This window comes from Amblyomma mixtum, chromosome 2 (genome assembly GCF_055824585.1).
Source record: "Amblyomma mixtum isolate Tamu chromosome 2, ASM5582458v1, whole genome shotgun sequence".
Lineage (NCBI taxonomy): Eukaryota > Metazoa > Arthropoda > Arachnida > Ixodida > Ixodidae > Amblyomma > Amblyomma mixtum.
This window is the reverse complement of record NC_143013.1, coordinates 299,056,434-299,069,595: the sequence shown is the minus strand read 5'-3', so window position 1 is coordinate 299,069,595 and position 13,162 is coordinate 299,056,434. Positions and strand designations below refer to the sequence as shown.

Below are 13,162 nucleotides of genomic sequence, written 5' to 3'. Positions count from 1 at the left end.
GTTGTAACAACCACGTCTGCCTCGTCGTCCCAAGAACGCGCGCGCGCACACACACACGGGGATTGAAATTATGGTAATTCCCGCGTCCGCCGCGCGCCTTGCTCAAGTGTGTGTCGCAACGTTCATTTATGTATCTTGTCAGTTCGTTTCGTCTTCTCCCTAGTTTCTTTTCTTTTTTTTTTTTTTTTTTTTTTTTTTTGCACTCTGTACATATTCCGTCGCCCCATTCGGGGAGGTGCCCGGCACGAAAAGCCTTACTCGCGCCCCGCTTATTCCCTTCGTATCTTTTCAAAGTGAGCTGTCGTTTCTGTTCTTCGTCTTCCGTTTATTTTTCTATCGCCTCGTAGTTATCTCGCCGTTCTCCTAAACGACCGAGCCCGCTTGCTTCGTTTGGCGGCTGTCATTGATTTCATTTGGGGGCCCCCTCTTGACAGTCTGTCGCCTTGCGTGGTCTGGGCTCGAGGCGCTCTTTATGAAAGTGTCGGGCTGGCAGTGGTAATATTGAAGAAATAAAAAAAAAACAACAACGTAGAAATGCCCGAAAGCAAAGGAAAAAAAAAACTATTCTACGACACGGAGTGCCGCATTAAACAAAAAAAAAAGGAAAGAGGACAATTGGCAGAGTTGGAGACGTCCGTACGTTTTTGTTTTGTTGTGTCCATTTCTTATTTGTTTATATTTTTGTATAACAGTGATACTTTCAAGTTCCGAGACTGCCGCCGGTTGTTCTTCTGACAGTGAAGGGGTTCAGACGTTATCTACGTCCTGGACCCTTACTTATGCAGGCAATTTCGAAACAGATGACGGGCCTCAACCGTTCTTTCTTTCAAGCTATTTTTCTTTTGGCTCTAGCGGCATTTTATTTTCTTACATCTTCTTTCTTTTTCTCTTACGCTGAGAAATTGTGTTTCCGGCTGTATAGGTGGGCGTTGCTGTCGATTATTAATGGTTTGCAAATCGTGAAGTGGCACTCTATTATTGTCTTCATAATTTAACCGCGTAGTATAATTGCTTTGACGGAAGCGTCTGGCTACAAGCAGCTGCCAAAGCCGCTATATTGCGTGCGAAAAAGAAGTTGCTGTCGCTTGTTTGATTTGAGCAAATCCGCTTTAGGAACAGCTGTTCAAGTGTTTGTAGCCGTTTGTGTTACGAAAAAAATTTCGATAGAACTGCATGATGGGAATTCTGAATAAGTTCTGTGCCTCCCCTTCCCTCTTTATTCCTTATGAATATTAGTTTCTCTCTCTCTCTTCCTCCCTCTCATGGCTTTCTCTTATTGCTACTGCGTTCTTTCATGTAAATAAAAAAACTGTAGACATTGCATGATTGTTTTATGATATATTGGCACTCCCAAATATCTGGAAGGAAGAAGGAAGGCTTGTTAGCAAACGTACACAGTAAAACTCCAGTAGTGGTCGGTTTGACGTACCCATTCACCTGATTGCACATGTGTATCGCGGTGAAGTCACTTTATGAGGCGACGCTAAATTTTGCGGTGAAGTCCACCTAGCAGGCGCGCCGTTCTCCCAGCGAGAAATCGGCAATGCGAAGTATCCACCTCAAAACTCGTATGTAAAATGTTATCTTTCTTCTTTCCTTCGCAGTGGGTGGAGGAGAGTTTCACCAACTTCGAGCAGGGCATCAACTGGCGCTCGTACGTGGTGTGCGACGTGGCCTACGACAGCGTCAACAACTGGCTATGGACGCCGTTCATCGAGCGGGGCCCCGCGCACCGCATCTACGTCGAGGTCAAGTTTAGCATGCGCGACTGCAACCTCTTTCCGGGCATGGCGCTCTCCTGCAAGGAGACCTTCTCGCTGCTCTACTACGAGTTCGACGCGGCCACGCGCGAGCCCCCGCCCTGGGAGCCCGAGTCGTACAAACCCGTGGACCGCATCGCCGCCGACGAGGGCCGCTTCACGTCCAACGCCGAGGTCATCATCAACACCGAAGTGCGCTCAGTGCCGGTCACCAAGAAGGGCGTCTACTTCGCCTTCCGGGACCAGGGCGCCTGCCTATCCCTCATCGCCGTCAAGGTGAGCCAGCCGTTGAACGCGGGTCGTGTCTGTGTTAAGCTGAGGAATAGAATGCATATGTTTGCGCTCCAAGACCAGGGAGGGGTTGTGATTGAAAACCTAATAGTGAGTCAATGCAGATCGAACACGGACTTATGACCCCATATACAACCTGCATTCAGGAGTGGCGGGAAAATGAACATGATTGGCGGGAACAGCTGCAGTCGGGAAGAGAGGAGCATAACCGTCGGGATAGAGAGTGTTTGCAGAGCGACAGCTACAGCTCAGCTGGGAAGAGAGGAGGAAAGCCAAGGTTCTCGAGAGAGAGGCATCGCGCCAGCTGCAGCCAGTGAGAGGGAGTTGGCGTCGTGTCAGCTCGTGTCAGGCGTTTCTGTCTAGTTACTTCTGGGGACATGATAACAAACTGGCGCAAAAACTGCATAGATTTAGTGTTTGAAACGACGTCTGCGCTTGCAAGTGTATCCCGTGTACCCAATTATTTCACGGACCACAAGACAGTGTTTACGATGTTTAAAAATCGATCTGTATACGACATTCACCTATGAGAAAAGCAACGTCTGATAGTGTTTGAGTTAGGTTACCATTGATATGGCATAAAATAAACAGTGTTTTCAACCCGTATTTACTATGTTTATGCCCGCATTTACTGTGCGACGCAAGCAGAAAATCAAGTGAAGCAAGATGTACGTCTGTGGTTCTGTATTGTGCACTCACCTAGAAAATGATGCGCGAGTGTTATCGATTGCCAAATCCCAGGAGGGAATCCCCCCCTTTTTTTCTGCAAACTCGTGGGCTGTTTGGAGCCGCTATACCTGCGCTCAAAATTTTAATGAGATAAAGTTAGGAAGAAGAAAAAGAAAGAAACTGAACAGACCGCAGGGTTGAGCACCGGTCGAGGACGACGTATTAATGGTAATTGAATCTCTAAACGTAATTAGAGGTTCTGAGCAAAGCAGCGGAAGGTCTTTTTAATTGCAGCGCAAACCATGGCAGCTAGCTTGATGGTTGTTCCTTTTTTCCGCCTTTGGTTGTAACATTTTAGCGAACAGTTCCGAGCTTTCTTTTATTATTTTTTAAAATCTCGCCTCTTAATTGTCCTAACGAGGCCCTTTAACTAGGTTATGAGCGTGATTGCAACAAAATTGCGTTTCTTTTTAATCGGATGCACCTGACCCCTTGAAGTGTACTTTTTTTTTCTCGTTAGAGTGCTGACTTTCCTCGGTAATTCTTTAATTGCGATAATAAAAAAGTGGAAGGGTGCTTTAATTTTCTTCTCCTTTACTTCCTTGTTAATAGTTTTTCGTCAATTTCTGTACTTGTCTCCCGACGTTGTATTCTACAGACCGCATTACACAGACTCACGCCATCTCCTCTTGCCTCTTGTTAACGAGCTTACGGACATTCGGCAGTTTCTGGGTGCGGACCGCCGCACACGAAGGCAGAAATCGATGGTAACCTGTGTTTGCGTCTCATGAATGACTGTTTTATGTCAGCTGTGTTACGGAAGAGGAGGAAGAAAGACTAGAATGAATAAAGGAGAGGATATGTTGTGAGACTCCATATTTGAAGGGCGCTTGCATATAAGTACTTTTGTTGTAACTTGTGTTCATATCCTCTTAAAGGAATATTTGACCTTTCACGCTGCGAGGTTTTTTGGTTTGTTTGTTTGTTTAAAAAAGTTTGTTCCAAGAGAATATGCATGCAGTGTACATCTTGTGAGGTGACACTTTTGGTAGCAAACGTGTGGACTGAGGCTTGAGCACGTTGATCCTAATGGATTAGGGAGATTAGGGAGCAATAGCTCAGTAACGGAGACCTTCCTTAGTGCATCTTTTTCAGAATCAACATGCCGGAACGGAGGCACGCTGTTGTGTGTTGTGTTTCTACACCCCCCCCCCAACTCTCTTTGTGTGTTCCCGTCACACCTGTATCCACATAAGCCATTCCCGGAGCGACTCCCTGAGCGATACGCTCAACGTTTCCCTGAGATTTCTCAGCTTTTACCATGTTTGCCTTTTTTTGTAAATAATCATGTAAATATGTAAATACAGTTTTTCCTTCACTTCCCCTACTCCCCGTCTCCGGCCCGCGTTCCTTCCTCCTTCGGCACTGCGGCGGTGCTCCTGGACCCGATGCCTGGTGGGACACGCTACTAGTACGGCAAAGCATATCAACGCCTGTTGCTGCTTTTATGAAAACGCCTATTTACTGCCAAAACCCGAAAGAGCAGTCTTCAGTTTCGCATATATTGCCGAAAAAGGCGAGAAACAGATTAGACGGAAAACGGCTGATTAAAAAAAAAAGAAAAAGAAAGTGCCCTTTTTTTCATTTCATCTGCACCGTTCTAGATGAGGGCACAGAGTACGGGCCGAATGCCCTGTCTCGCTGCTCGCAGCGTTGAGGGTGACTACGGGCGGCTGCTATTCTCGCAGGTGTACTACATAGTGTGCCCGAACGTGACGACGTCGCTGGCGCACTTCCCGGAGACGCCGACGGCGAGCGAGGTGACGGCCATCGTGACTGCCGAGGGCCAGTGCGTGGCCAACGCCCGTGTGGCCGGCTCGCCCCCGCGCATGCTCTGCAAGGGCGACGGAAACTGGACGCTGCCTTCGGGCGGATGCGCCTGCATACCGGGATACCGCGCCGTCGGGAACTCCTGCCAGAGTGAGTCACTCGCTCTCACCGTGCTTACGTGTCCTCCGTTTCTCTCTCTCTCTTTTTTATAGCTGTTGTTTACCGAGTATTGTGGAAAACTTGTCAGCAAACCGCAGATGCTGTCGCTCCGTGGAACAGCGATACCACCTGCTATTATTAATCTATATGGCTTCGGTGGGACGGCTTATTTCAGAGCACTAACGAGGGTTAGAAAGCTCTTTACTTACGTTATTGCGGCGGATAAACTCACTGCTTCTTATAGAGATTTATTTTCATATTCTGATTGCTCCGGTAAGGGCGCTTCTTCGTACCAAATGTAAGCGTGTGGCAAAGTACTCTTTACAGGGTAAGATCCGCCCGCAGTGAAGTAGGTTCTGTAGCTTTCTCGAAGTTTACTGATTTCTTGCGTTTCGAGCGTTGAACAGGTACACTTCATGCACTTGCAGAGACTTTAGCGAGTCCTGGCTGTGCAGCGTAGATGCCTGAGCAAGGTGCATAACTCAAAAGCAGCCTAGGTTTGGGCGGAAACCAACGCACAAATTGTGTGCATACTGTTGACGCTGCCACCTAGTTGTTGGCGAAGATGGGTCGGTTCGGAGTCGTTGCTAACTCGCTGCTGCTGCTGCTGCTGCTCGCTTGACGGAACCGTGGTCAAGCTTCGACACCCGTTCCCACCACCACCACCAGGACAGGAGTGCCGCCAAGTGAAAGAGTTAAGTGATGGGAGGAAGATTACAAGAGGGTTTATTTACATCTTTTTACATCATGGTTAGAAGTGAGACTCTAGTGAGTTCTGAGAGGCTTGAAGAGAGGCTGTAGTGAGTTCTGAGATGAGGCTTGAAGTGAGCTGCTCTGCCGCATTCGTTCTCGACATTTATACTGTTCGCCTTCCCTAAATTCCCTAGGTTGAGGACGCCCACGCCGGGGTGGGAGGGGCCCAGATCACAAACAACACAAACTTGTGCGCACAAACACACCACTGCACTTAGGGCCACGCCCCCGTCACATGTGGAGTCTGAGGGAAAGAAGGTTGTCGAGGTAGCGTTGACTGCGGTAGGTGATGGCCTCCGGCCAGTCGAAGGTTTCTGCGGGTCACCGACATCTGCTGGTAATCAAAGACACCCGCCGCTCGAGGCCGGAAAGCGAGGTCACGAAAAGGCCGAAAGTGGTTCCTCGTGCTTGGGTCGGAGATGATGCCCGCCAGCTTGTCGCGGTGCTTGGCACAACAAAGAGCAGCCGGAGACGAGGCCCCTTGTTCCCTGGCACGGTCACGGCAAATGGGGAAGATAACGTTCGTCTCCCCGAGGCGGCGGCGGCGTTCTACACGTGCAGGCACTTTGTGAAGGGGGTCTGGTTTTGGTCCTGTACTCCAACCGGGCAAACTCCGTAATTGAAGTCAGCTTTCACCTGGGTCCTCTCTGTGCGTCCGGTCCATGGCGGCAGGCCCGAAAGTAATCACGCTGAAGTTGCTCGCAGCTATGCACAGTAGAAACAGGTGTGCTGGCTGGCTCCAAACGAGACCCGCTGACGTCGATCTTAATAATACACGGGCAGCCTGGTGCGTGGGCGTCGACTGGTTCCGAAAGGATTATTTCTGCGCTGCCTCGCCGGTGTGTTTTCAAAGGAGCTATTTTTCCTTTTTATGCAAAGCGCTGTATGTGCTCGTCGCGATCGCGAAAGGGTGAACGTTCTGAGCAGGAACAACATCGTCCGTTCTACATTTACGTTGAGCAGGCTCTCAAATATTGTGCTGAAAGCTCAAACTACTGTTTAGTTTTGCCCTTACTGTTTTGTCTAGATGACGGGACGTTTCGTATATGTTCCTGGGAAGGGAGTAGGCAGGTGGCTTCTTTTGCGATGCGTTTTCTCTCTCTCTCTCTCTCTATTCGTCATCCGTTTTTATGGTAACCGTTATTGTTAAACCCAAGCGCAACTGCACAGCCCCGCATAATATTTAAACCGGTGAGCGCTTTCATGTCCCGCGGCTTTTGAAACGGCCTGCGCCTCTGCGCGATTCTCTGTTTATCTCCTCTTCTCCTTAACGGCCGGAGGCGTCACTGTGGCGTGGGGCAGTTACGGGGGATGAATTACGACGCCGCTCTCGCGATTTCACGGCGGCGGGAAAGAACCGAGTCCTAGTGGGCTGTTGCTCGTTGCAAGCGATTTCGCGACTGAAGGGCGAGTGAATCGCCTAACGGCGATGCAGAAGCGGGGATGTCTTGCGCGAACAAAACTGCGGGCACGAATTTCGGGAGCGCGGGAGCACGCGATAACAACAGACGCAAGGTCCTCTCCCCTGTCGTTTCCTCTTATCTTTTTTTTTACGTTTTTTATTTCACCATGCGAGCCGCCGTTTACTCGGGCCATTTGCTTTAGACTACGGCTCCGACGTTGCCACGACGGCGGTCGGTGCGGGGCCGCTGGTTCTCTTGTCTGGACGAAAAGCACGGCGGCACATGTTTTCCCGTCTATGTGCTTGCCGTTTCTATATGCGGCCGCTGCCTGTTTGGCTTCGTGGTTTAGCGCGTATGATGTTGATGTTTTCGGGCGTTTTGGTGTTGCTTCTGTTTTAGATTTGGCTTTCGTCGTCCGACAGTGGCCAAAGCTGGGGGTCTCGTTGAACGGTTTTATCTTGGTTTTGCAGCTATATTTGTGTGTGTATGTGAGGGAGTAAGGTGGGGGCTCGTTATTGCGCTAGCGTCACAGCGCGTTCTAGTTGCGCTTACCTTCACGTAGCTCCCTATATATCACTTAAAGGGCCACTGACCAGGGTCCGGACATTTTTGAAAAACAAGCCCACTGCATAGATGAGGCATCGAAGATAACCTCTGCAAAATACTAGAGCCATGCGCGCCCCGAAAAGCTGCGAAAATTCAAATCAAACCCCGTTCGTTCTTTCCTTCCTTCAAAAACGGGCCCCGCCCACTACTCTGCACCCCGCTGACGTCAAGGGTGGCTACTTTCGCTAAAGGCACTCCATTGGTGCATCGTTCTGACTGACGGGAGAAGGTTGGGCGTAGCCTTGGCGTCGCGTCGTCTGCACAAGGCTTTCCGCAGCGCCTTCTGTTCTGGCTCATGCCTCCAAACCCGCATGAAGGAAAAAAAAAAAACTGCGGAGGGAGCGTGCGGCGACAGCCTTGAACCCTTGCCATAAAAAGTAAAAAATAGTAAAACTGAGGGAGTTGGTTCGCCCCCCCCCCCTCCCCCCCCGCCGTGATCACGTCACGAGAAGCTCTGCGTGCGCGCTCCCTTCTCAGTTTTTCTTCTATGCGAGCCCCCCAAACAAGGTTTTAATTAGTAGTGCAGCAGAGCCTTTCCCTCGCTCGTCCACTTGAGCGCTCCGCATAGACACCGCTTATCCTCCATGCATCTTGCGTACGCCCTGACTCCAATGAACGACATGGGCTTCGGAGCGGAGAAAAGACACAAACACACAGAACACAAACACACATGAAGAAAAGCAAACGGGCGGTTGCCGGGTCCGCACTTCGCCGTGTGTTTCGAACAGAAACGACTTCCGCCGCCGCGGTGGCTCAGTGGCTATGGTGCTCGGCTGCTGACCCGAAAGATGCGGGTTCGATCCCGGCCGCGGCGGCTGGAATTTCTTTGGAGGAGAAATTCTAGAGGCCCGTGTACTGTGCGATGTCAGTGCACGTTAAAGAACCCCAGGTGGTCCAAATTTCCGGAGCCCTTCACTACGGCGTCTCTCATAGCCTCAGTCGCTTTGGGACGTTAAACCCCATAAACCAAACCAGAAACGACTTCCGCCCATCCGCTCGTGAAACGGTGGGGGGGCCTAAAAAAAAAAATGAAAAGGTGGCTCGCTAACTGGGAATGACAAACAGATGTATGAAAGGGTGCGCTCGCTAACAAGTCTAGGTGGTCGAGCCGATCGCGCCTCTCGATCGTTCAGTGTGCGGAGAAAATGCGACGACGCTGTTTCAGCCCCAGCAGCAAAAACCAAGAAAAGAATTCTATTGAAGGCGGGGCCATATGACGTAGCCCCGTGACGCACTCCACAGACACCACGCCTCCGGCTTACGTCGGAGAAGGAAGGGGTGATTTTGCCTTGCCGAGCCTACTCGACGAGGAGCGGGAGAGAAGAATTTCGAGGAGGGAATGGAAGGAGAGGAGGCTCGCTGAAAGAGAGGTAGAGAGTGTCTGCTGAGCTGGGGTGGTCCGCGGCCCTTTAAAGGGCCACGGACCACCCCAGCTCAGCAGACACTCTCTACCTCTCTTTCAGCGAGCCTCCTCTCCTTCCATTCCCTCCTCGAAATTCTTCTCTCCCGCTCCTCGTCGAGTAGGCTCGGCAAGGCAAAATCACCCCTTCCTTCTCCGACGTAAGCCGGAGGCGTGGTGTCTGTGGAGTGCGTCACGGGGCTACGTCATGGCCGGCCCCGCCTTCAATAGAATTCTTTTCTTGGTTTTTGCTGCTGGGGCTGAAACAGCGTCGTCGCATTTTCTCCGCACACTGAACGATCGAGAGGCGCGATCGGCTCGACCACCTAGACTTGTTAGCGAGCGCACCCTTTCATACATCTGTTTGTCATTCCCAGTTAGCGAGCCACCTTTTCATTTTTTTTTTAGGCCTCCCCACCGTTTCACGAGCGGATGGGCGGAAGTCGTTTCTGTTCGAAACACACGGCGAAGTGCGGACCCGGCAACCGCCCGTTTGCTTTTCTTCATGTGTGTTTGTGTTCTGTGTGTTTGTGTCTTTTCTCCGCTCCGAAGCCCATGTCGTTCATTGGAGTCAGGGCGTACGCAAGATGCATGGAGGATAAGCGGTGTCTATGCGGAGCGCTCAAGTGGACGAGCGAGGGAAAGGCTCTGCTGCACTACTAATTAAAACCTTGTTTTGGGGGGCTCGCATAGAAGAAAAGAAACTGAGAAGGGAGCGCGCACGCAGAGCTTCTCGTGACGTGATCACGGCGGGGGGGGGGAGGGGGGGGGGGCGGACCAACTCCCTCAGTTTTACTATTTTTTACTTTTTATGGCAAGGGTTCAAGGCTGTCGCCGCACGCTCCCTCCGCAGTTTTTTTTTTTTCCTTCATGCGGGTTTGGAGGCATGAGCCAGAACAGAAGGCGCTGCGGAAAGCCTTGTGCAGACGACGCGACGCCAAGGCTACGCCCAACCTTCTCCCGTCAGTCAGAACGATGCACCAATGGAGTGCCTTTAGCGAAAGTAGCCACCCTTGACGTCAGCGGGGTGCAGAGTAGTGGGCGGGGCCCGTTTTTGAAGGAAGGAAAGAACGAACGGGCTTTGATTTGAATTTTCGCAGCTTTTCGGGGCGCGCATGGCTCTAGTATTTTGCAGAGGTTATCTTCGATGCCTCATCTATGCAGTGGGCTTGTTTTTCAAAAATGTCCGGACCCTGGTCAGTGGCCCTTTAAGTCTGAATTTATAGCTTTGTCTGACAAGTTTCTGTTTTTGTTATATACCCGTTTTCATTTCTCTTCTTCGGAATTGACGCACTTTGCGTCGTATATGACTTCATTGGTCGAACTACCACGTGCTGAGGCCACTAAAAAGTACATGCATGCTAGCTCAGTGACCTTCTTCTGTTAAAAGTGCTCCCAGGTTCACGTTTATTTTTTTTTTTTTTTTGCAGAACAGTAGAAACCAAACTGACAAAACACCATTTTTTTTTCCTGAGTACATCTTCGTACCTTTCTACCTCGTTTACTTTTATTTCTCCGTTGCGTGGAGCAGGATGGGCGTTCTACTGCATTGTAGAATTGCGCGCTCTTTTTCGGAGGAAATGGCCCGCGATCAAAAAGGTCGTAGCCGATGAAAGAACTCCTCAAGAAAAATAAAAAATGGCAGAGAATTTTTGCTTGAACTCTATAAACATGCAAAAGTAGAATTGCATGAACACCGCCTCAAAGGTAACCGCATGAAAAGACACCGCACGAGCAGCGCGCCCATCGACGGCGCGCGGTTGCTCGCGTGATTCCGACGCCGATGGCTCTCGCACGTCGGGAGCGGGGACGGCAGAGCGCACCGGCGACGCGGTGTGGGCGGGAGTGTCGGCCAATTGCGGGGGCGCTAGGAGTGTAAACGATGTTGTGGTATGGCGGCACAGTCGGCAGTGATGGCATAAACATCGCAAGATCTTGCTCGGAGTTGACCCATCGGAATAGGGCTTTCGCACTGAAAGGCAGATACGGTCGCTGATAGGTTTGGACAGAACGTACACATCTTCTCTTATCGAAGCGGAATCAGCTGTTTCTTCAAATGGTCCAGCAGAAAAGCAGCCGGCGTACTTGTAAACAGAAGGAAAGTGCGCGCATGAAGGATCGCGGAGATTTCGACGGAGCCGGGGTAACTTCGTTCTGTTTGCGCGGTCTGCTCTCCCCTCTACTCCACACTCGAATTTCCCCGGTGCTGGAAGAGAAAAGGGTTGTGCGAAGATAAGGCGTGATCACTAGATGAAAGCGCACGTTTTGTGTTTTTACCGCGCGCCCGGAGATAAGGCGACCGCAAAGCGCATATCTGTGCCTCGGCGTATAAGAAGCGTCGGATCGAGGGAGCGCGCGTGATAACTGTTGCTCCGCTCCCGCCCGTCGCGTCGGCTTCGCCGCCGTGCTTCTGTGTTAGCCGTCGGTAAACAGAAGCAGTCGATAAGGCGCGGTGATGCCCTTGCTTTCCGTTCGGTGACTCCGGGAAGGCAGAGCCTGCCGTCTGCTGCTTCTTCCTTCCCCAATTTCCTTCTTCCCTACCATCGTATTTTTCCCTTCGCTAAACGGTCTCTGCTTTCCGAGCTTTTGCTCGTCTGCTTCGCGTCCGTCCCCATCTCCCCTGAGAGCTCCTTTAGACGTTCGCTTAAGAAGCGGCAGAAGAAATATAAGCACGCAGGCGCACTCGTCTCCGGTGCTGTTCCTTACTCCGTATATCCAGGAAGCGTGTTTTTGTTTTCGTTTCATCACCTCTCCTTCTCACCCACGCGTCACTCGGTTCGCGTTGACTTCCTCGTTGCAGGCGCTGCCGCTATCTCCAGCTCGCTCCCTTTATTTTCCCCGCCCTCTTTTCCCCTTCGCGCGTGAGCTTTTATTTCTCGCTGGCATCGCGCTCCTCTCATCTCTCGCTTTCGTACCCGCGAGGTCATTACCGCCACCGCGCTGTTTCGGAGAGATATCTCTCGAGCGAGGCGTTATTTGTCTGTTTCTTTTTGTCATTTTTTCTCTCATTTCTGTCCGCATGACTCTGTGTTGTTCCTGTGTAGGATAGCCTTAATTCCCTCCTTCCCGTTTTTCGGCATTTTTCTTTTCTTTCCGCCTTGCTTGTCGGCGCTGAGCTTTGAAAGAAGATCCCTGCCTGCCCTGCCACCCATGTTTTTGTTGCTGTGCTCTATGCAGCTCGTTTGCTTGTTTGCTTGTGGGAGAAAAGTTTGGGTGTCATGTTCAATACTGTAGGCCAAGTTCCTTCTCTGGGCTTTTTTGACCTTGTCTCCATGAGGTAACATGATTCCCTTCCATATATTGCTCTTTTTTTGTTGCCTTCAGAGGACAGAAGCAATAAAAAATAAAGAGTAGTAGTACCTGCTATTTCATTTTGTTAATTGATACTAAAGATTATGTGAGATTTGAAGGGGAAGATAGATGCAAAACGTACTCTGAGTGTAAACACAGAAACAGTCCTGAATTTAGCCATGCAAATTAACAATAGTTATTTATCATAATTTTATTCAAAATTATCTGTAGAACTGTTTAGTGCTTATGCTTGAATGTGGTATCTTAATGAGCCTCCAGAAATAACTCTGTGCTGTGCAGTGAAGATTTAAACCTACATGGTGTGGTAACGAAAGTGCTAACCTCACATAATAGCTTCCGATTAAAAATTGAAGGAATTTTTTTTAACACATTTTTTGCAACTGAATTATCTCTTGATTTAACTTAGAACATGATAAAGCTGAATGACCACTTGGATTTGGGCTATAATGAGGGTTTATGAGACCTCACAGAATTCACCTTCCTGTGTGAAAGAGAGTGCTTTTGGGATTTTGCAGTGAGAACCATTGTAGCAGCTAAAAACAAACATTCAGAGGTTTTGTTCATAATACAACCTTGTGTTATTCTTCTGTGTAAAAACAGCGTAATGTAAATGGTTGTATGTCCTTGTGGTAGGGAAGCTCATAGGTGACATGAACATAGGTACAAAATGCTATAAGTCAGATTGCTTCCACTTTGCCCGTTGTTGTGACTGAACAGCTGCCAACTATACTGTTGTGATTTTGTATCCTTGGTCTTTGTGTTTGTATTTTAGATGTCTATAGATGTTTATAGATGCCGATAGATGTAATTTGTCTATATGAGGGTAGCCTTTGAGGAAGCATTCCTATGTGGCAATGAAAGCTGGTAGTGTATGGTACTTACCTTCTGTTGTCTTGTGTGGCACTTTTGTACTTGTGTGTGTGTGTGTGCTGTGTTAGCTTCTGTAAATCATTCATTATGTGTTTGTTTCTGTGTGGTCA

The 13,162-nt window shown here is 49.7% G+C and overlaps 1 protein-coding gene across 12 annotated transcripts in view; it reads left to right on the top strand.

Annotated features, from left to right (window-relative positions):
- Positions 1-13,162, top strand: part of Eph (Eph receptor tyrosine kinase) — a 255,410-nt gene that overhangs the window by 218,040 nt on the left and 24,208 nt on the right. For all 12 annotated transcript variants that reach the window (XM_089574614.1, XM_089574613.1, XM_089574615.1 and 9 more), the window contains exons 3-4: positions 1,605-2,036; positions 4,469-4,700. In XM_089574614.1, the coding sequence (XP_089430740.1) occupies positions 1,605-2,036; positions 4,469-4,700 (664 nt within the window). The remainder of the gene's footprint in view (positions 1-1,604; positions 2,037-4,468; positions 4,701-13,162) is intronic.